This window comes from Larus michahellis, chromosome 2 (genome assembly GCF_964199755.1).
Source record: "Larus michahellis chromosome 2, bLarMic1.1, whole genome shotgun sequence".
In the NCBI taxonomy this organism is placed as follows: Eukaryota; Metazoa; Chordata; class Aves; order Charadriiformes; family Laridae; genus Larus; species Larus michahellis.
Genome location: NC_133897.1, coordinates 9016011 through 9040704, shown reverse-complemented (window position 1 = coordinate 9040704; position 24694 = coordinate 9016011). Strand labels below are relative to the sequence as shown.

The 24694-nt window shown below is 43.6% G+C and overlaps 1 protein-coding gene across 2 annotated transcripts in view; it reads right to left on the bottom strand.

Moving 5' to 3' along the window:
• The window catches only part of DPP6 (dipeptidyl peptidase like 6), a 570235-nt gene that overhangs the window by 497872 nt on the left and 47669 nt on the right, over positions 1–24694 (bottom strand). The window contains exon 1 of one of the 2 annotated variants that reach the window (XM_074574111.1): positions 5310–5375. The exons of the other annotated variant lie outside the window; for it this stretch is intronic. Coding sequence (XP_074430212.1) covers positions 5310–5360 — 51 coding nt within the window. The 5' untranslated portion in view covers positions 5361–5375. Of the gene's footprint in view, positions 1–5309; positions 5376–24694 lie in introns of those variants that run through there. 2 annotated transcript variants of the gene reach the window in all.

Below are 24694 nucleotides of genomic sequence, written 5' to 3'. Positions count from 1 at the left end.
TGTCCTCCTGACGGCACAGATGGCTCTGTGGCTCTGTGCTGCTCAGGGCTTTACTAACGACAGCTGAGTGGGTAGCAGTAAAATCCTGACAGTACCTTCAGTTTCTCCTCTCTTCCTGTTTGGGAAAGTAGTGAAGAGATTTATAAAGTGAGGGGAGGGGATGGGCTATCCTGCGATCAGTCAGACAACTCAGAGGAGGGAGGGGGAAATGAACACAAAAGTGTTCCTCTTACATTGAAAGCAAGAGGAAGCAGAGGAGCTCCTGGGTGATACTGAAGAGAGAGATGCAGGTGGGAGGTCCACCATCGGAGTCAAGATTTTGAACCTCCCCACTTATGAGAATTAAAGTTAGACTTTCATTCTCACATTGCCAGATAGTGAGCTAGCAATGTGGACTACTTCACATGACTCCCAAAGTTATTCTGAGACTGGCCCCATGCACTTCCCATGGGACCTGCAACTTTGATGGATCCCTTATAATTCCAATACACCGTGGGCAGACTCTGCACTTCTATCCCCTAAGCAAGGACGTATCTAAAGGGGCACTGCATTAAGTGGACAACATTGGGATCCTACTGGCTGTTTCCTTGTGGAGCTCTCTGCCACCCCACCCTAAATGTGCAAAGACTCTTAGTTTCCATCAACTAGTAACATGACATTAGAACAGGCATATCTCACAGCTTTTTCCACTGGGCCACAATGCAGCAATTCCAGTACCTCCTATGGATTGTACTCCCTACTGCATGTATTATCCTAACAAAGGGGAACGCTTGTTCCCCTTTATGCCTGACCCAGAAAGGATACCAGACTGTTACAATCCTTAAAACACAACCTGCCTCTCACTAAGCAACAGCAGCTGCCCAAAGATTTTCTGCTGCAATTTTTGCTGTAGTTTGGCAATTGAATTTCTGTCTGGCTTTAAACTTCAGCTGGAGTCCTGATAGCTCATCTGGGAACTGCTACCGTAGTTCCCCTGCTTTCAGCTCTGGAAGTCCCCACGTTTCAGCCGAGGTAGTAGATAGCTAATGAATAGCACACAAAATCTGGACCACATTTGGCTTCTAATCAAGTAGAATCTGAGACAGAGGGAAGGACAAAGTAGCGGGGAGTCTGTGCTGGATCAGAAACTCCACCATCTACTTCACTGTGCAAGTTTCAAGAAAAATTAGTCTCCATGCAGCTTCTTTACCCCATGGCAGGTCGGCTGCATTCTTGCCTGAAAAGCATTACACCATGTTTCAGTGCAACATGATTGATCACTGCAAGCAATAAACCTGTGGCTGAAATACAGCAAGTAAGGGAAATTACAATGGAACTTCAATGTCTTTTATTTGTGTTTTTAATATGGATTCACTGCTCATGAGAGGCACCAGAAATACAAAATGGGCAGGAGCAAAGCTGGATTTCCTATTTGGCTGCACCAGTGTGTCTCCAGGAAGAGCAGCACTCCAAGGACGACAGAGTAGCTTGGTCTTCTTGCCATTTGTACTCTTGAGGTCTCTGAGACCTCAGAGATGCCAGCAGAGTTCCTAGGGGACAGTACTTGCCTCTGGGCTTATTTTTATTTGCTTTTATATGTACATCCAAACTGCAGCTATCAGAGTTGGGATTTAAATGGTTAAATTAAACATCTAAATCTCCACACTCTTCTACAAGTGCTCTCAATGAACCAGAACTGCCTCTTTTGCCCCATTCATAAATTTTTCATCAGAGTAAAGTAGAAAAGTGACACATACATCACAGCATCTCTTGGTAGCTTCCAAACATTAGAGCAGCTGCTGGCTAGACTGAAATTTCTCACGTGAGATAAGAGTTTCACGGAAAAATCCTTCTAACCGAGATAGCTGGCTACAGCAGAGGGCTCACTCCTTTCACTGACAACTAAATGTGCCAAAACAACAGCATGCTCACACACAGCACATTAAATTTTGCCTTCACTAAGCCCATTGTTTCCACTCACCTAATTGTCTGCATCTGAAGGCAGTAGCTCCTTTTTATCTTTACTGTCTGTAACTCTACCAAATTCCCAGGTTCTCAGGATTTGCATGAGTGCACATAAGAGAAGAACCTGGCACTACTCTACAGGTCCTCTTCAGAACAGCTCTTTTTGATCCAACAAAAATGAAAAAAAAAAAAATAAAAAGCTCAGGTACATGGTAGATCAGTCCCTGGGAAGACACAAGCAAGAGTAGAATAAAACAAGTGTAACTGGTATTATTGTCCTTGACCTGACAACTGAATGTGTAAGGGAAGAGACAGGAATATTGTAATGAAATAAATTATATAGCTGTACCTAAGGTTAGGATCAAATGTAAGTGCATTAAATTTATCTCCAAAAGTGATAAACGTTTATTTCCACACTGTTGCATATTAACTTGAAAAAGACTGTGGAAAACTCATGGCGTATGTCAATTCTTACTAGAAGAAACCACTGCGTATTGATCACTCCCTGCAGTATTTATGTAGAATTAAGAGAAATCCCACTGTAAGAGCCTAGACTATTTCCGTACGTTACATTCCCCTGGCTCAAATGATGAATGGGAAATAGAGCAGTAAAATAAAAATAGGCACCTTTCCAGGTAAACGCTGTTGTTTAAAAAGAAAAACAGAACAAAGCCCTGGTGAAATACTGTCACAGGGATAAAAACATTTATCTCAGTGTCACAAGAATGGCTTTGGTTTTGCTGGTCTAATTAGGTAATAAAGAAATCACAGGTGTAGTGACTCCATGAGCTATCACCGCACTTAAAAAGGGCCCACTGCATGGCCAGGGACCGGCGTGCCAGTATTATCACTTGCCGCCACATCATTTTAAGAATGAAATAGCTCAATTTAGGAAAGATTTTTAAAGAGAAGAAAAATCAATACATAGTTAGAAGCCTGTCAAGAATCTAAGCAACAGCAAAACTGCCAGAAAACAAACAAAATAAACAAAGGAACCATGGTGGGCTTTGAATTTTGAATGACTTCTCAAATTCTGTTAGGCAATTAATGCAGCGCACACTGTCATGCACCTCCTGGGACTCCACACACATACAACCCTGTATTCCCAATGACTGCCAGGTACGTGAGGGAGGACACTCACAGCATTAGGTTTTGACACGACTAGTTCAGGATTGTAATTTTTATTGTAATAAAAGTGCTAAATAAGTAAAAAATACTATTTTTTTTAAAATGTAAAACTACAGCTTAAGGAAAAGGGTAAAGAAAGTAATAGTCTTAACTTGCTAGAACTTCCATCAAAAGCGTATTTGAGATTTCAGGATTAGGTCTTCTAATTATTACCTTGAAGAAATATAAAATCTGTCCAAAGATCATAAAGCTCAAATTTTCACCTAAATTTAAGTCTTGCTTAAATAAACTGCAGATCCAGTTGCAACCACAGACCAGATTAACACAGAAACCAGCTGTGTGTGTTTTAGGTGGCCCATAAAAACACTGACATTAATTAAAGAAATCAACTGTGTCAGTGTAACAGTTTCCTTGTCTTGAAATGTCACTGACAGGGTCTCAAAAATGAGTTCTTCAAAGGAAAACCTTGCATTCAGGCGCAGGGAGACTGCCCCGGAGTGACAGTAAGAAATAACTGTGACTTAGCAGCCTGGGGGGCCGGATCCTGCTGCCGTTTGAATCAGAGGCAAAAACTATTGTCTCTAGCAGAGGGATGTGAATTGTGGACAGCCCCTGCTACACAGCTCTGTGCGCAGATCGATCACTCCAGCCTTTGCTCATCTCGCAGAGGTGTGGATATGCGGATCCATTTTGCCACGCTCAGAAGCGCTAGCCAAAAATCCCAGCAGAAGCTCTACCTAGCCTTTTGCTGAGTGGGGGAATCCCTGCCCGCTCATCATTCCCTGACTGCTGAGACTAGCAAGGAAAACGTGCAGAAGGTTTTTATTAATTCTGTCACATTGTGTATGTAAATTAAGTTAATCCTGTACTTTAATCGAATAATGTCATCTCAGGTGGTTAATTATTTATTCTTATTGATACAGAACATCCTAATCATAGACTATAATGACCTCTAGGATCAGTAGTTTAAGCAAATAATAATCTCAATTTCCCCATGTTAAAAAAAGTTCCAGCACCAGATATTTCCCAGGCATTTAAAAGGCATAAGGAAAGGAGTACGATGCAGTCACACAGGCTGTTCATTTCTCCCGGAAAAATGTTTGCAGAAGTTCCTGTTCAGTTCCCTTACTTGAATTCACAGGTCACATAGCATTGCACCTTCCTCTTAAAAACTACCACTGGAAAAAGCAATATTATTGGAGTTGGAAAAGGAGGCATTTCCTTAAAAGGCCAGCGAAGCATTTTACTACAGAACTTGATTAAAGGATGGAGAACACTTTGGCCGCTTCTTGAACACGTCAACACAAGGCATGAGAGAAACGCATACTACCTTTGTATTAAATATTAGCATTTCCCCTCGCAGGGGAGGCAAAACACAGACAGGAACACTCTGCTTGAGAGGAGGGAGGGGACAGAAGACCAACAGGTACCCTTTACAGGCTTCAGGTTATTTGAAATAAGTTGTTTTCAAAGCCAAGCGCCCTGAAGCCATCACGTTTCCCACCCTCCGCGCACCCCCCTCAGCACCGAGCTGTCTCCAGGCTGCCGGGGCCGCCCGCATGCGGGGCTCCCCGCACCCCCGCCAGCCCCGCTGCCCCCAGCGGGTCAAGCCAGCAGGCAAAACACACAAATATATTTCCATCAGCACAAGATGGCAACCAGCGCTTCTTCCGGGAGAGCAGCTGGCTTGCCTTTTTTTTTTTTTTTCATTAATGGATTATGGGAGGGGGAGCTGATTTAAAAGGCATCCCGAGTAGATTTTTCTTAAAATAAATAAATAAATAAATGGCATCAAGACAAACGTTTCCACTAGTAACGCCGGAGGAAAGGCAACGTAAAACCCCCAGCTCGCTCACACGCACGTCGTGGTCACCAACTTGGCGAAGTTGGCCGCGGCGGAGCGCGGTGCGCGGAGCGGGCGCGCAGCCCGCCCCGGTACAGCCGAGCCCCGGCGCCCCCCGCCCCCGCCGCGCCCCAGCTCCCCGTACAAAGGGGGACGCCCCAGCAGCCTTCGCAGCACCGGCGACCCTCTTCGAGGGACGGGGTGGTGAGGGGGGGACACAGACATTAAGCACAGGTGCAGCCTCGCCTGGCTCCCCGGCCAGCTCAGCCCCGGCCGTGGCGGGGCTCCGCGCCCACCCTGCGGGCGGGGAAGGGGGTGCGGGTAGCACCGAGCCCGAGCAGGGAGCCCCGCCACTTACTCACAGTCACTGGAGGCGCCAGCAGCAGCCACTTACCATCATGTTCCCTTGCATTTTAGCCGTTTGAAACATTGCCTTTTCCTTCATTTTTGCCGTGTGTGTGCGTGCGTGTGCTGCTCTCCCAGAGTTACTTAATCCAGCGGCTGGATCACTTTAGTGAAGAACCGGCGTGCACTTGCGATGGCTCTTTTTGGTGTGGAGGGGACTACAAGCAGCAGAGGGGGTGGGTGCCTGCTTTCTTTTTTTTTTTTTTTCTCCCCTTCTTCCCCACCCTTTCAATATATATTTTTCCTTTTGCCCAAAAAAAAAAAAAAAAAAAAAGGCAATAAAACAGCCCCTGTCAAAGGGGAGGGGAGGCAGGAGCGGCGTGGTGGGGGGTGGGGGGCTGCCAGGCTCAGTCACCACCCAGATTCAGCTTTTGCCCTGCGGGAGCTGGCGGGGCGGGGTGGGCAGGAGGGAGGGAGCCGCACACACGCCCCCCGCCCCGGCCATGCCCGGCCGCCGCCCCGAGCCCGGGCGGTCCCGCCGAGCCGAGGCCACCCCGGGGGGACCAGTTGCAGAAAAGGTGGTAGGGAGGGAAGGATTGGGGGGGACGGGACGACGACACAATAAATAAAAAGAGGGAGCTGGCGAGGGCGACCGCCCCCTCCCCTGCCTGTGCCCGGCTCGTCGCTCTCTCGGGGGGGTGCACGCGCCTTTTACAAACAGGAACCGGGCGGGGGGGGCGGGGGGGGGAGAGGAGCCGCCTCTCCTGGCGTTAACTGTTCATCGGCTAGAGCCGGCGCGGCCCCAGCCAGGCCACGGCTGATGCAGGGAGGGTGGGGAATAGGAATCACGCTGCCGCGGGGGACACACGCCGCGTTTCCATGGCTGCGCCCCCCCTGCCCCCCGCCCGCAGACCCCCCGGCCCCGCACACCCCGGCCCTGCCGTCCCCCGGCCCCGCACACCCCCGGCAGGATGCTCCGGGCTCTGTCTGGGGGAGAGGGGGCTTCCCTGGACCTGCCCCAACACTGGGATTTGGGATCCGGGGCGAAGCCGCACGCTGCAGGAACCGGCAGGTGGATGCTGGAGCTCGGCCCCACCACGGGGAAAAGCAAAGGTGAGGGCACAGCCCGTGTGTGTCTGCGGCTGAACCCCGGCCACCACCTTTGCTCCTTTCTAGCGGTGTCCCCACTTCTTCGGTGAGCGTTTTCCACCGCTGTCAGCAGCAGTCCGCCAGCTGAGCTGCCCCACAGGTGGCTGGAGCAGCTGCTGGAAGATGGTCCTCTCCTGCTGCCCATGCGAGAACATGGCCCCTACTCATAGAATCATAGGATGATAGAATGGTTAGACTCAGAAGGGACCTTAAAGATCATCTAGTCCCAAGCCCCCTGCCATGGGCAGGGACACCTCCCACTAGACCAGGTTGCTCAAAGCCCCATCCAGCCTGGCCTTAAAAACTTCCAGGGATGGGGCATCCACAGCTTCTCTGGGCAACCTGTGCCAGCGTCTCACCACCCTCAGGGTAAAGAATTTCTTCCTAATATCTAAGCTAAATCTCCCCTCTTTCAGTTTAAAACTGTTACCCCTCATCCTATCACTCCACTCCCTCATAAGGAGTCCCTCCCCATATTTCCTGTAGGCCACCTGTAAGTAGTGGAAGGGGCTATAAGATCTCCCCAGAGCCTTCTCTTCTCCAGGCTGAACCCCAGCTCTCTCAGCCTGTCTTCATAGGAGAGGTGCTCCAGCCCTTGGATCACTTTCATGGCCTCCTCTGGACTCACTCCAACAGGTCCATGTCCTTCTTATGTTGGGGGCCCCAGAGCTGGACGTGGTGCTCTAGGTGGGGTCTCACTAGGGTGGAGTAGAGGGGGAGAATCACCTCCCTTACCTTGGTGCAGCTTTCCAGGGACAACGGCCTTGCCACCCATCCCAAAGATTTACACCTCAGCCTGACACATGAAAAAAAATCCTTCCAGAGAGCTGCCTCTTTTGTCTCTCCCTGATGCACCAGAAGTAATTACAGCCATCTCCAGGACAATTAGGTGCCCACTGATTTCATTTGGCATGAACAGAACTGCTTCAGATGTTGCCCACTCAAAAGGAAAGAAGAAACTGAGAAGAAAGTTATTTGTTTAATAGCTGAGAAGAAAAAACAAAAAGAAAAAGCAGGAACTCTTCTTGTCATGCGAGGTTTAACTAAGCCAATGGCTAGAGCAGAAGTTCTGTCTTTTCTTTTTTGGTGGGGGAACTGCAGACCCTTCCATGGGTTCTTTGGTTATGCCCATCTGTAGCACCTCGAACTCTAATCCCTCACAGCTTGCAGCATCTTTATTTCACAGGCCATAGCTCTTCACTAGCAATAGGGCACCACATGTGCAATCCCATAGCGCCGCTCACACGGTGTTTTTCTTCAAGCCACTCACTTGTTGAAAGATATTCAAATACAAAATACCTCACCTAAGATATTAAGCACATATCTTGAAAATGACAGTAATGGGGAAGCAAGACCCCGAGGCACCTGTGAGACATGCCAACGGCAGATGATGCTGGTGTCCCTGAGGATCACCTGTGGGAGCTTTTGTCCTAGAAAAATGTCACCCCTCACTTGCAGGTCTTGATTATTTTCTCCCTTGTCTTTATTTGGGAACTGCTTACACTTCATATATGCTGCATCTTTAGCAGGAAGTTCTTTATTGTGTTCCTCAAACTCTCCTCTCTTGCTTTCTTTACTTCAATTTTGATGTTTTATCAGGCAGTTCCTGTTGCATCTCAGTATTTTACCCTTAGGTGTTTTAATTATGTATGAACACAAAATATTTGTTATCTGCTTCACAGTTAGTAGTCCCATTTGCCTCCTGCATTACTTTATACACCAATACAATTACTTACCGTATATTGAATTCTGGCAATAGTGGTTTTTTGGATATTTTTCCCTCAGCTTTGTCATAATGTAGTTACTGGATTTGTGTGCTTATTTTTATTGGCATAACTGTGGCCATTGTCTTGATTAAAACAGCTTTGTTTAAAGTTGAGACTACTGGCAAAATGCTTAGTTTCACTGTTGACAGTATCCAGTTGTTGAGTTGGGTTTTTTTATTATTAAACGTCAACCAGGGTCCATTTGACCAGCATTTGTACATTACTGTGTTTCCACTTCTGCAATGAACTATGTCCCTATCATCATAATCCAGAGATTTCAGGAGAAATGGGACAGTGTTTTGCAACGCTGTGCAAGATGATGACATTGGTGATGTTGGGGCAAAAAAAATCCCATTATGAGAGAGAAATTCTTGATTTGCAGCTTTTAGTTCTCTTTTTTTTCTTTTCTTTTTGACTCATTTGACACTGAGAAAAGAGGTAGTGAACAGTTTATCTCTGAAATTTTTATGGCCAAAGTCTGCCCTTGGAGGTTTCCAAAAGCTGAGCAACCTGATCTGATCTCAGAGCTCACCCTGCCCTGAGCAGGAGCGTGGGCTAGAGACCTCGTGAGGTCCCTTCCAGCCTAATTATCCTATGGCCCATAAAATCACAACATTCCAAACTGAGTGACCTTTTTTGTTACAGATTAAAATGTCTGCTTAACAAATGACTGTTATGTCACTTCCTAAGATGATTCCAAAACGTCATCCTTTGTGTCCCCAAAGGCCTCGGGTTCTGCTGATCATGACTTTGGCTGATATTTTCTATGTCTGAAACGCTTTCGTTTGGCTGATGGAACAGCTAAGACTTGCTCTTGGATCTTGAAGCATGAGACTAAATTGTACTGCAGATTTGTACCCCAAGCTTTGGCCAGGTGATTCCATTGCAAATGGTCAATGAAACTGTCCTTCAGCTTTGGGACGTTTAAGACAGCTACAAGTGATATTACCACATTACTCACTTGAGTTCATTAACCCCAGTGGGCTCCTTTTCATCTAGCATTCAAACAACCGTTGAGCTTTTCTTCTTGAGGGATGTTCTCCATGTCATTTTAATGGAAATTCACTAGAGCTGCCACAAATACTTACTCTCACTGAATAAGGAATCAACTTTTTTTGTTTAGGAAGTGAAATGGTGAATGCAGAAAGATGATCTGAAATTTCTTCCACATTTTTGTAGGGAACGTTTTTTACCGTCTTTGAATGATGTGGAAGGATAGACAATCACCCTGGGACCCAATACAGTCGTATGATTTAAGTAGCTAAAAAGATTGCTGGTGGTTATTATGTATTTAAGGCCAAAGACCTGGCCCAGGAAACCTCAATAAAACATAAAAATGTTTCTTCATCATGTCAGGCTTTTTATCAGAGGAAAACTGTCAAAATTAATGACTTTTGCATTCATTGGTTTAGTCTTGGTGCACCTCTTTTGTCAGTAGAGTTACTTTTGATATAAACATGGGAAAGTTCAACCCAGACCCAGCTGCATCTTAACAGCAAGATCTTAAGTGAAACCCCTGTATGAGGAGAGGTTTTTCTGCAATCTGTCCATTTGTATCCAAAGTGCATGCCAGGAGGAAAACCCTGGGAACTCAGACAGGCTTCACTTTATATCTGATCTCGAGATATTCTCCATATTTTAGGTACTGTACAAAACCAACCATGGCATCTTCATCCACCAACATTTTTATAGGACATTTTGAGGAAATGTGCTTTTCTCACATCCCTCATACAATGAGATATATGTATAAAAAAAAAAAAAGAAAACGAAAAAGAAAGCCTTATAGATATTCTATTCATTGTGGGTTTCAGTACTCTGAGGCTGACTGTCTTTATCTGAAAAGGAACACAGGCTACAATGCTTACATCCTATTCACAATACTTTATTTAAAGCTATGATGATAAGAGAGTGGGAGAATTTATTTTATCAAATAAAACCCATTCAGTGCATTTGATGCTGGCTCTCCTTCTCACTAGCCAAACAAGCTTGGGAACAGTCCTTCTGAATAGAAGGAAAGAATTAATTTCACATAGTATTAGCTGGCTCTACAGCAGACTTTTATTTACTCGGTATTTTAAAAGAAAAATATTTTAAGGATGTAAGACCACAGACAAATACAACAGCTGCTGTACTAAAAGTCAGTTCTAAGAGTATCAGATTTCACTTCCTCTCCTTAATTTAAGGTCACTTTTTATTCTCCCCAATAAAAGATTTTGGGTTTTCAAATTATAACAAACGGCTTTTTCTTTCCAGTCTGACCCTTTTGTGAGGATCCCATCTTCTTCCTGTCAGCCTGATCCTACAAGCTCAGGCTTCTCTCCAGACTAATTTCAAGATTATGCTCTCTAAGATCAGGCCAAGTCATACTACACCTTCCCCTGATTTCTCTTCATCCCTTACATCCCATCAGACCCAGGTCCACAGCACATCGCTTCATTGTGACAGCCATGTCTTCTGCCCTCCGCTGGGCCAGCAGGTTGAACTGAGCATCAGGGGAGTCTGATTTCCACTTTCTCTCAAGCAAGCAGAAAAGCTGGTGCTTTTCAATAGAAATGCTGAGGAGGAATCCAGTCTAAATGCTTGAGATCAGAGAATCATTCAGGCTGGAAGGACCTCAGGAGGTCTCTAGCCCAACCTCCTGTTCAAGCAAGGTCAGCTCTGATGTCAGAACAGGTTGCTCAGAGCTTTGTCAAGTCATGTATTGAAATCCTCCAGGAATGGGGACCACACAGCCTCACTAGGCAACCTGTTCTAATAGTTGACTGTTCTCAGAGGGATAAAGATTTTCCTTATATTCAGGCTGAACTTCTCTTGTTTCAACATATGCCCATTGCCTCTCATCCTTCTGCCATACCTCACTGTGAAAAGCTTGGCTCCATCTTCTTGATAACCTCCCCAAGAAACTGGAAAGCTGCTGTCAGGTACCCCCAAACCCATCTCTCTTCCAGGCTGAACAAGTCCACCTCCCTCAGCCTTTCTGCAAGGGGTAAGTGTTCTATGACCATCCTGGTGGCTTTGTGCTGAACTTGCTCCAATTTATATCAGTCTTCTACTGAGGGCCCAAAACTGGACCACACACGTGGTCTAACAAGTGCCAAGAAAATGACATAATTGCTGAGGGAGAGCTCACCTGTAGTATTTGCTTTACTATTATCTTGTAACATTCAGGAGGAATGGGATTGGTGATATCTCAAATGAAATGGATGAGCGTTATACTGTGCAAACCTAATGGAAGTCAGAAACAGAGCTTTAGTAATAGTAAATATAGTCCATAATGCTATTTATCAGTACAACACAGGAAAAAAAAAAAGCATACAGCAAGCAACATTTTTTTCTTCATAGACCAATTTTGAGAATTCTGTTATTCAAGCCATGCTACATGTCTATTCTGAAAAATCTTCACTCACACCATGCTAGAATTTTGCCTGTGTATTTACAACTGCAGTGATTGCTTCTTCTAGTAAAAAGATGACATTGGAGAGTCAGATAAAGCAAATACACTGCTAAATAAATTTAAAAATTCCTTCTGAGAATCCCTAATTCTCCAAGAAATTAGAATAATGACAGTGTAGCTGCTGTTGAAAAGTTAATATTTGCTAGCTCTTACTGCATGAGGGTACTTAAGCCATCTTTGTTAACCCAAATGGGAGAGAAGAATCTGAAAAAAGGGAAATTATGTTATCTCAGACATTGTGAGGAAAAAAGAAATACAACAAAAACTACTGGAATTTTGAATGATTTGTCTTTGGACCATTAATTTTTTATTCTTTTTAACCCTTGAATTTTCATGGGTTACTGACAACATTGTCACTGCATGGTGACATTCTCCTCCTCTCCCCATGTTCTCCACCTTATTTCTTTACAAGCGTAGCCATCCACTCCTCATCCCTCCCAGTGAGGTGCAGGACCAAGCAACTTTATGCGCTCAGGGAATTTGTAACGGCATATCTGAAAACTGTTGCCTTTGAAAAAAGTCTTTCCTATGCGTCCCTGTTACACCAATAGGAAGATTTTTTACCAAAGGTATAATTGGATGGTTCATTGGTCATGTACCAGCTCCATCCTGGGGGAAACAGTGGGGAGCTCAACACATCTGATTTCTCTTGCACCACTTAGACCCTAAATGCCCATATACGTGCTTTGCCATTTAGTTCTTAGAACACATGGGAATTTGTTAGATTCATCAGGGATTTGGCTTGAGACACATCACCTGTGGATAGCTACCTGGAATGCCGTCAATTCCCCATTATCCTCGAGTGAATTATTCAGCTGCAAATAGACCCTAACATTGCTACAGAGATCTCCAGCTTGTTTTTGAGTAGTCCAACAGCTTACAGGCTCACATGGGGCACTCCTTCATGTTGTTATGCTGACACCTCAGCTAGCCTAGACAGAAACTTCCACTGTGCTCTCATAAAAGCAGATCAGATGGGAGATCTCATACTACGATCCATTGCACTAGTGGATGTGCTGTATTTTCACTTTGTTAGGTACAAGTACCAAGTATATATTTCAAATTCTGGGACTCAAATGAGTCCCTGTCCACCTTGAGCACGCAAGGTTCCTTGCTAAGACCGGCAGCAGATGTACTCCATAGTGCAGCCTGGGCGGGAGGCGACATTGACAAATGTACGCTAGGACAGGAGGGCAAAATCTGAAGGATTCCTACTAGAACTACAGATTCCCCCGTAATGTTTCTGGTTTTTCCACATTTCCAGCTTTTAAACTCCATTACTAAAAGCTAAAAATATACAGAATTCAAATAATTACTTTTCCATGAATGAAACTGTAGAAGTTGCTAAGGGATTCAGAGTAGGAAGAAAAACATTCATAATGTAACTTCTGCATAATAGCTGGGTGTATGAAATTTAAATATATGAGAATGTTAGGAAAATCTGGGCAGAATCATTAGACTCACTAGTGGTAACAGTAAAATGCTAATAGGAAGCATTACGAGACCTTGCTTTTCAGGCAGGCACCACTTCTGGTTAATCAGAGCTAGTATTTTTTATACTTTAAAAACTGCACGTTCCTTTAGTAGAAATGACATACATCTCATTAATCTCTTCTAGCAAGTATCCTTACCCTTAAATGTACTTTGGATTTCCAGCTGGACTTTATCGATTCCACTGCCTAACCAATGGATCACAGTGTCTTTGCTAAATTAAGAATATCCTGCGCTACCCAGCTTCTCCCAGCAGAAGTGGGTACTGCAGAGTTTTAAAAAACAAGCACATAAAAATACACAAAAGCATAACTAAAACATAGTATGCCAAAAGCAACATATGTGCTAAGTTTTTGCATTAACACTGAATTGCAAATATAGACAGACTTGTGTTAAACATTTGAAAGTTTGTTATGCAACAGATTTTATCCTCTAAAACAATTTAAATTTCATTTCAATACCGTCCTGACAGTTGCATTTTCAAATGACAATTTTGTTGAGAAAGCATCATACTCTCCTTCGCTCAAGTGTTCACTCCTAACAGTGATTCCAGCCAAGTTGGAAAGATACCAAAACCACAAGTCCTAGAACCAAGACGAATCTCACATATTGCCAAGAAAATGCCAAGCGTTAAGAGCCAAGCAAGTTCCTCCCATTGAAATCAAGAGAAGTCCTGCCATTGAATCCCCCAGCTACAGCCAGGGTCTAGCTTTCCTTCAACATGCAACACCCCAGAATCACAAAATGGTAGGGTTGGAAGGGACCTCTGGAGATCATCTGGTCCACCCTCCCTGCCAGAGCAGGGTCATCTTAGAGCAGGTTACACAGGAACACGTCCAGGCGGGTTTGGAATGTCTCCAGAGATGGAGACTCCACCACCTCTCTGGGCAGCCTGTGCCAGTGCTCTGCCACCCTCACAGGAAAGAAGTTCCTCCTCATGTTGAGATGGAACTTCCTATGTTCAAGTTTGTGCCCGTGACTTCTTGTCCTGTCGCTGGGCACCACTGAAAAGAGCCTGGCCCCATCCTCCTGACACCCACCCTTTAAGTATTGATAAGTGTTGATAAGATCCCCCCTCAGTTGTCTTTTTTCCAGACTGAAGAGACCCAGATCCCTCAGCCTTTCTTCATAAGAGAGGTAACACCACCATGAGTCAAGCTCACTATTGGTATAAAATAGTACAGTTCCCACTTTAGCCAAGTAGAAAATCTGGACCCACGAATAAACCTTCTATTTAATACATGCCCTGGTGAGGGCATATTGCTCAGAAGGCATTCTGCCTTCGGTATATTTTATTTCACTACTTCAGTGCAGTCGTCTTGCAGATAACTTATTTTGTGAATATCAATGTATTTCTATTTAATTCATGAAATTGTATAGGATCTTCTAGGTAGATAATTTAATGCTTGCCAGCTTCCATTAATTTTTAACTAGACCTTCTAGCCTGGAAGACATACTGAAACATTCTAATTTCAGATCAGGTGGGTCTATGTTTTGATTAAAGAGCCAATTTTTTTTTCTTCCATTGTGATACGGATGATTAAATTTCTCTGCTAATTATCTGTATTACCTCAGAACACTCTGTGCCTGACAAAAATATTTCAACAAAATAAGACTACGCTTAATTGCATTACTCCTTTTTTTTTTTTTTTTATGATGAGAGGTTGATATAAGCCTGTCAATTCACTTTGAGTTCTTCACCTCATGGGCAATGTTAATGTTTCTTGCGGTTGGATGATGTTCCTACTACATCTGCAGGTATTTTTTTGCTCTACTTTTCACTGGACTTTCAGTGGAATTCATTACAGTGGATGACCAAATCTTGCAAGATAGCCATTACAACACACAATTTAGTCTTCCTAGGTGTATGTCGTAAATTAAACTCAAATTCTCAATTATTTGCGATTAGGTACCTACGTCCTTTTGAAGAAGTGGATATCGTGCCTCCAAGTAATCTGTGTTGTCTGTTGCTGTGAGACAGTTGTTAGGATGGTTTTATAGAGTTCACCAAAGTCAAGGACTTCGTTAGTCTCTTGTGCCAATCACTTAACTTTCTTTATTTGAGTCTATGAAATGTGAACTCTCTAGGGTAGGGTCTACTTTTTATCATATTTCTAAAACGCTGGAGCAAACAGGGCCCTGACTTCTACCCAATAATATAAAATATTACACTAGAATGATTGTTTTTTGACTGTTAGTAAGATGGGTCCAGACCAAGGGTTTGTCTCTGAATGCCTAAAACATTTAGGAGGAATAGACAATGATTAGATTGCTTTGGTCAGGTCTGAGCTCTAAATCAAGGTATGTAGAAAGCAAATGATAACTTAGATCACCATTTTGCCTTGAATTAAAGACTCAGTGCTGCCCAATATGGGGCCAACACTTTTCCTAGTGGAAGCAGAAGGAGCTCTGGGAAAGCTATTATTGATTTTTCTAGATATCAGGTTAGGTTGCCAGCTTGGAAGTAGGAAAACGAAAGTTTAAACCTGCCTCAGACTTTATTTTCATTAAAAGATACAGTCGTAAGCTGTTTCACTTTGAATCATAAATGAATACATATTCTCAATTTGCTTTCTAATGCATCCTATTGGGTCTAATTTAGACACAGTCATTTAAATATGTTGTGAATCAGCTAAGTAAGGAAAATGGGGTTCATTGCACCAAATGCCCGGAAAGCAGCAAAGAACAAAGCCTAGAAATCCCATCAAAAAGAATAAGGATTACACCATCCTTCTCTTACAAAGACATATAGATATAAACAGATAAACCAAATCCACTAACTGTAATTGGATTTAGGAAAATCAGCTATTGGTGCTCATTATGGGGAGGTGAATAGGACCCCTGCAGACTCTCAATTAACTTAGGCAGATACAGTGTGTTTAAATAAATAAATAACAACAATATTGTTTTGCTCCAATACAGTGATGCAGATAGTAGCTTGCTTAGGTATGTTATGGAAAGATGAGGAAAAAACGCTCCTTGCTTAAAACTTTGTCCCTCCCTTTCTGTAATTACCCCGGAGGAGTAATAGCCCAGACAGCTCCCCCAGATCTCGAGTGACCGCCCTGCATGGAAGAGCACCAAAGCCTGAGCCATCCCTTCGGAGCATAAGGCTTTGTGCCTGGGGTCTGTGGGGAGAAGATGACATATGCTGTGATCTGGTCACCCCCAGTCACCATTATAGCTCCTTCGCACGTGGTACAGGGGACCATAATTTCAAACAGCCTTTTGGGTGCTACCACCTCTAGCAAGCACTTTCCCTGGCTGATCCCAAAACCAAGGGGTTTTAAAGACACGTTTCCCAAAGCAGCAGTGAGCGAAGGATCCTGGCCAAGGCTGTTAGCAGGAGGAGACTTTGAGCCGTGGACTCGGTGGACAAGCGAAGGCCGCGGCTGTGACGAAAAGCAGGACGCTTGTCTGGAATGCAGTGTGGAGCCTCTCTGTGATTTCAGTGGGCTTCCATTATCTATTTTGTTTTCTATTTCAGTCTTAGTTGTTCTCTTTCTCTTTTTCTGAGAGAGGAATAGAGTTCAGTGGTTGGTTTGGCAAGAAGATATTTACGTACAATTTTTTTGCGTAACAAACTCTAATTAGAAAATGTAAATATAACTTAACTCCATTACTACACTGCACAATAAAATGACCACAACACAGGCTACTCCGGCTCTCTGATAATTCATCACCCAAATTATACACCACATCTCCATTAGACAGTCCTGTTCCGCAAAATTCATCTTGCCTTGTCATGGCTGAAAAACAAAACCAATTTATTGATAATCAGCACAAGTGAACCAATGAAGTTCAGCATTTGGAATACAGCAAGAGAAAACATTTTGAAGTACAGCTGATTAAAACCTCCTCTTACAGACTAGATTATATTTCTATGCTGAAATTTTTTAAGAAAAATATATTCTGCATGAGTAACTTGGTTTTGAAATGCAGCTGTTTTGCATCATGGGAGTTCATATGCCATTAACTCTTTTTACAGGCCTGGATCCTTGGCTAAACGGCATTTGCTTTCAGCTACTGTATTCTTTACCAGGTGTATTATTCACATCCTGGATATGGACAAAGTGACTTGCACAAGGAATCTTAATCAGAAACAAGGGCGTGAAAAGCCAAAGCGTGGTTACAAGACAGCAAAAACTTCACCCTTCTCCTCTCCAAATACAAACGAATACACAAGCAAAAAGAAAACGTGAATGCTTCTGTGGAAATTCTGGCCATGAAAACTTTAATGTATCAAAACCTGCAAATTGCATCTCAAAATTGTTTAGTTTGAAAATATTTGATTATTTATTAAGCCAATAATTTCCAGAGAAGCTGAGTCCTGTAAGCCCCCCGTAACTCTTGTGTCAAGTGCAATTGTACGGACTGCTGAAAAAAAACAAGCTACTATTTCTAACAAAGCTAAAAATATATTTAAAACAAAAGACTTCTGTAACCAACACTTGCATATTTTATATAAGAAAAGCTATTGACTATTGTGATAGCCATCTGGAAGATGTTTTACAAAGTGAACCCATCTCAATTATCATTTATAGTCAAACAAAATGCACTACAGAAGTGGAATCACTGGTTCCAAGGATGAATTAATGGCAAATATGAAATGTAAACAGCACACTTTAACAAAGCCATGCTGTAAAAGGACACAGAGATCAGGCACATAGCAGAATGGGCAGAGTCAGGGAAAGATTACCACAGTAGTGCTTCAATGGAAACACATGGAGAAAAAGGAATTAAGGGCAGTGGAAGACTTGGAGGCCTAAAGCAGAACATAAGCAGAATTTAGATGTTTGGGTCTAAAGCTGAAATCATGAGAATTGCTGCTCAGCCCTCACTTCACTGGTATCTCTTGCCAGCCCCACTGGCACTGGGGTTTGTGACCTGCAAATTTGACCTGGGCTCATATACATACGCCCAGGCTCCTACACACAAGTGTCCTGGTTTTGAGTAGCCATGCTGCTCACAAGCTCGTCTGTGTGTTGGCGTTGCCTGCAAACCAACACCCAGCAAGCACTCTACAGCTTTTGGGCAAGGTGTCCTCTCCTCAGCTCTTCCCACAAGCGAAGAGCTGGGTCCCAAAGTCCTCTAGGGCCAAGAGCCGTAAGACACATGCAGATAGCCTGAAGACCTGAGGACAAACAGAGCTTGGAAGCAGTTTTTAGGGAAGACTTTACTGTGGGACAAAGTTTATCTTCCTACGTCTGCTACTGTAGTTAGAAGTGGATTGAGATCCTCACCTTAGGCAGCCATTCACTCTCTTCTGTCTCCCCTTCACTTCCACACAAATGCTTGCTACCTCCTTGAAATTTAAGCATTCAGTATTTTTACAGAATGCAAAGAAAATAACTTTTGAACTGAAAACAGGTCTTACAAATCTGGGCCAAAGTCATAGTGGAACAATTTGATGCAACTCCAAATGCTGCAGATTTGCCACCACAGTTGTTATGCCTTACTCCCTCTTAAAATCATTGCCGTTTTTTAAAAAAATTAAATAAAAAGTAAGCACTTTTTTGTACGAGAGATGAAACTGTTCCCCAGTCAGTTGTAGCATAAAGCCTGTTAAAGCAGTTGTTCTGTTACTATTTCCCTCTCTGTAAGAGAATTTGAAATCAAAGTTGCTTATGAGATGGGAGTACAGAATATGTATTTTGGTGTTCTCTTTTTCCTGATGTTCCTCAGGCTGCTCCTGCCTATGCAATAAATACTCCATCTACTCTGTTTTCAGCTGAGTCTGACTTCTGTGTGAATTTATGCATCGATGAAGTGAATAAATTAGATGTGAGCTGAGATGATGGAACGTAAGGGAAATTATTTTCTTTCCTTTATAACTCCCACAGATTCATTCCAATGCCATAGCTATTGTTTTTAAATATAAACATGGAAGACTACCAGTCGAGTTAACTCGCTAGCTCTGCGATACCTAGAGAACTGAAATCATAGCCAGGCTCCTGCAGAAGTAAAACAGACACAGGTGTTTCTTTTCCTTTCACATGAATTACAGAAAAATGGAGTGGTTCTAACTCCTGTATGAGAGGCCCTGCACAACCCCTTGACCATTTCTGTGCAAGGTGCTCATGATCCAGGTCTCTGTCTCTTCTCTCTCTCCTCATCTACTCCCAAACCCTTTTAAATGGTCTATCTTTGAAAATAATCAACCCGCCCTCCAGATTTTCTTTCATTTTCCCAAATTCTTTGCCATTGCTTGTCTCCATTTTCTCTATCAAAAGTATGTTTTCATTAAAATAGCCTGCGGTCTACAGTGGTCAATTCTTAGGCCTGCGTTAACAACAAAGACCTTCATGTCTCTATCTACCAGGTTTATGTTATAACCAAGTGGAAATCTGCATGGTGCCCCACAGTTTGCATAGTTCTAGCCTCTAGATGTAAAAGGAACTGAAACGCTGTGACATTTTTATGAATACAGAAGCAATTAAGTAATGGATATAAGTTTGTAAATCTTATTAATTACTGAAGATCAATGCAGCACAAAAGAAAGATGGTTCAATGAAGACTTCTCATGTCTGCTGATATTGCTCCATGGCCTCAGGCAAGACACAGGCTAGTTCTTGAAATGTCTATAAATGGCCCACTGACTTCAACCGGGCTGAGTGCCAGGGAACAGCAAAAGCAGGGCTGCTCCGTCAGAGAGAATGAGCCAGGAGCTCAGGGTGGCACAGTGCAAGCCCTCACTGACAGGGCACTGTCCCACAGCATCTGAGCAGGGCCAGGGTGGTAACAGGTCCACCCACAAGGTGCAATGGTGGGTCAGGTCCAGGTCTATATAGCAAGCTCCATCAGGAGACCAGTCTGGAGACAAGCTACCAACACTGTAGGCTTGGGAGGCATCCTGGGAGGGCAGTAAGTGCCTGGACAGCAGGAGACAGGGCTGGGCTCAGTAACACCTACAACATAGCTCAGCAAGCCCTGGACACCTGAGCCCAAGCTTAAACAGAGCTCCTGGGCCATGAGGAGAGAGTGTGGGCAGAGGTCCAAGGTGAGGCTGTTCAGGGCAATTAAAGCCTGTTAGTGCTCTCACAACCTTGAGATTAAGTGCCAAAAATCTTGGAGGACACAGATCTTAGCTTCTCTGTGCAACAGTCCATGGAAAAATTAGGACACTACTAGCTCTATTCCAGAAAAACATGTACTGCCGTCCAGGATTTCTCCTAATAATACCACTTAGAAGCCAAAAGTAAAGTCATTACTGTTAAGAAAAGAGCTTGCCCAGCAATAATGCAACTGTTCAGGTCCTACCTACATACTCTGTTCTTAAACGTTCACTAACAAAGAGGAAAAAATTTACATCGAATGGCAGAATTTGCAGGTCTGCTTGCACCCAGCAGACACCAGCCAGCTCCTCCAGGCACTGAGCGGGGCCCATGCAGTGGGCGAATATCCTGTGTGCTGCCTTGCACAACCAGCCTTGCTCACGAAGCTTACAAAGCAGAGCTGTATCATCCTCCCTGCGGAAGAGTTTTGTGCCACCCAAAGGGTCCTGAAATCTCAAATTTCAGGAAATATGGTATTCAGAACATCCAGGATGTCCATGCACTTCTACTTCAGCACAGAGGTGCTAGTTGGGAACAAACCACAACCCCTAAGACACAGAAACTCCTTACTCAGCGGGGCTATTCTCTGTGCAGTTACAGCTCCTGATCTGAGGGGTTTGGGCTGGTTTCTGCCTTCAGGCGCATTCCCCAGTGGAACCAGAATTTGTCCAACCTAAGAAACCACAGCATAAAGTTCCCACAGAGACTGAGAGAGTGGCTGGGACCTACAAGACATGAGTTACTGGGACAAATGCCAAGCTTTGACTTCTCCTAAGGAGATTCAGAAATCAAGGGCTGATGAGGTTGACTCCTCTAGACTTTGAGAGAAGCCTCCCTGGTCCCCCAGTTAGTGGGCTCTCCACTGGTACAGTAGTCCTTTTCCACCTACCCAGCATTCAAATATCCAATTTTTTTTTCTTTTTCTGTTCTTTTTAAAAAAGATTTCCTCCCAAACACAAGCAGACGACTCTCCTCTGCCTGCTTTGGAGGTGCTGCCCCTGAGATGAACTGTAGAGCCATGGACACATTAATTTATCATACACCTTTCACCACTAATCATTTGTTGCCTATCCCATTTTCCCAGGGACTTACTTTAACTCCAAAATTGATGGTGAAATAAATAGACAAATAAATCAGCCAGCCAGAAATATCTCCCCTTCTATTATACCCGATGCTCTAAGATATTCTGGTTTCCTCCTCACCTCCAAATTTAGTCTTGACTGGTGGGCAGCTCACATAATATTCAATCTCCATGCCTCTTTGAGGTTATCCATATATAAAACTATCATGACAAAAAAGCAACCTGCTGGCCCTGGAAAACTATAGTGCTATTGGAAAGAGCTTTTAGAGTTTCAAGGCTTTTCACCACAACCTTCTAGCACACCAGGTTGTGGATACACAACTTCGCAGCAAAAAATACCCAAGCTTTTTCAGCACGACAGCTCTCAGCATGGCTTTGTGGTTCACACTCCTGCTGGGGGCTCCAAGGAAGACTACAGGGGACCTGTAAAAGCAGCCCTACAAATTGTCATCACCTGTTCGTAACATGTTATTGGTACTGCCACAGATAGTGACAATGGTGCCCCACTGTGCTGAATGATGCTTTTTCAGTACCAATAAAATCTGGACACAGGGTCAGAACAGAGATCTACTGAGCATTGTCCAGTCAGACACTGATTTTCTTTTTGGAACATAATATATGTTTGACATAGCATTTCTGGTAGTAAAACAGAACCTGGCAGACGGAAAAATGATGAGAAAGGACAGAAATTTGAAGTGGCATGATAAGGCCAATAAACCTTCGTTACAAGCTCATCCAACAGAGGAAAACAACAAATGAGAAATGACATTAAAAATGAGACAAATCTTCAGCCAGCACAAGTCAACACAACTCCGTTCAGGTCAGAGGACTTACACTGATTTACATTAGATGAGCATCTGGCCTCGTATACCTTATGATTCCATACAAATTTAGCTTTCATGGACATGACCTCATAACTCCGGGATCACCTTTGTAGAGCTGATGTCAAAATACAGTCTGTCACAGATCTATATGCTTGTTACTATTATTAAAAGAAAAAACCGAAATGAGTCCAAGAATCCCCCTACCTGCTTAGAAATAGGATGCAGCATAATTTCATGCCTTGACTACAAGTGGCTGCCTCCACGCTAAAAGCATTCAGTAAATTCGCGGCAGGCAGCCTGACTGGCAGAGAAAGAGCAGGAGCTGCAGCCCCTCAGGGGCTGTTCCCTGGCTGTGGATACAGCTTGCTGGAGACCCTAGCCCCTGCTAGAAACAAGCTGTCAAAGGGAAAAGAGCAGATCTGTTTGTGCAGATGGCTCCCGTCAATCAGCTGTTAGTTTATTCCTGATGTTCAGAATTACTCCCACTTCAGAAACTTTTCATCCAAAGGAAAAAAAAAAAAAGATACCAGCCCTAATCAAAAGTAGCACTGTACAGAGTCCTTTTTAAAAGGAGTAACTCTTAACAAAATCATTCAGGAAATGGTTCACACAGCAAAGGTGACTGACTGGAAAGATGACACAATAAATTACATAGCCTTGAGGATGAAGTACGTATGTGTTATATCATGTAATGGAAAACTTCCTTGGGAATAACAAGAAGATAACTTCTCTGGCTGGTCATAAAGTCAGTGATGTAATTTTGCAATCCAGTAGAGGGCAAACTTAGCCTATATATTCTCAAAGTGTTCCTAAGACAGTCAACAGCAGATGTTCAGACATGTTTATCTTTCATTTGATAACCTATAAAGATATGTAGCAACCTACAGCACCAGAATTTACAAGATGAAATGGCATCAATCATACCTATCATTCAGTGGCTCTTCAGCCAAATCAACGTTTATTACAAAATCAACAAACTGGTAAGGAACAATAATCAATTTTAGCATTTTCCATTAATGTACTGTTTTATCCCATTAATTCCAATATTTATCAGTAATTACACACCCATTTGCTGGAGGTTGCCCACATATATAACAGAGAAATGAAGAACTCACCTCTCTGCTCTTAATAATACATATCAGCACACCTGCCTCAAGCAGTTTTGTTTTCACTTAACTGTCGCCTAAAAATGAAATGTCTGCCTTAAATGTGGGGTTCTGCGTTATATGAAGGAACACAAGCATTTTTAGAGAATGTTTTCTTGAAGAACCTCTTGCCACTAGCACAAAATCATGCTGCTGTTACTGGCCATGTACAGTCCACAACCTTCCCAGCAATACCTTACATGGTCCTGGCCATATGAATTGGATAGACCATTGTTTGCTTCTAAAAGACTGTTTCACATGTTTGCCCTGTTCCTCTCACAGAACTAATGGCTCACAGCCAACACATGGAGGTGCAAGAAGCTCAAATCCATCTCAAACAACTCCCTTTCTATAGGATGAGCGCAAAATTAGCACCCAGTGGTGGTGCTCATTCCCGTTGGAAACCTGAAGGAGACTGATGAGCAACACCTCTTCCCCATACCCTCACAACAAGCTTATCCCCACAGGAAAAGGTGTGGTGACACCATCACTCAGTGACTGAAGAAAGGGTTCTGCTCACTCTTTCCATCATCCAATACACTTACCGATATGAGATATGGGGGCCAAGTGGCAACTAATAATTCCTTACACAGTGATTTTTTATGATGGTAGAACCAAAGGAACCAGAACTACACTGCAGTAGATACCACCCATATGTGATAGTGGCTCCTCAGGGAGGCTCAGCTGAACTTACTCCCAAGAAAGGCTCATGGATCAAGAGACTTGACTTTTAGTAGCAAATCTTCCACTGGCTTGATGAGTAATCTTGAGCAAATGACTTTCGCCATTACTAAAATGAGACAGAAAAACAGCCTGTATAAAGTGCTTGGATGAAAAGAACCATCATGTCTGTATTCTGTGAAATACCGCTATTACTGTGACCAGTCTTGCTCATTAGTCTCCATCTTGCAAAACGCTAAGAAACCTGACTCAGACCAGCCAAGCACTTATGCATGTGCTTTGGCCTGCTGTAACTATTTCCATGCTAAAAGTTTAGCACGTTATTAAACACCCTCCTGGATCGTAGCCAGCGTGCTCAGTAGGACCCAGATTTCTATTGGCTCTTTAGAAACCATCAATGATATCCTCCCTCAGAAGACCTTTAGTTTCTCTAAGACCTTTAGGGAGCCAGTGATGGGATACACACAAGTACGCAAAGCGCACATATAAACATGCACAAACACACTATCAAATCATAGAATGCTTTAGGTTGGAAGGGGCCTTAAAGATTATCTAACTCCCAACCAACTAAAGTTCCACCTCCCCTGCCCTGGGCAAGGACACATCCCTCTATACCAGGTTGCTCAAAGCCCCATCCACCCTGGCCTTGAACGCTTCGAGGCATAGGGGAACCACAACTTCTCTGGGCAACCTGTGCCAGTGCCTCACTGCCCTCACAGTAAAGAATTTCTTCCTAATATCTAATCTAAATCTACCCTCTTCCAATTTGAAGCCATCGCCTCTTGTCC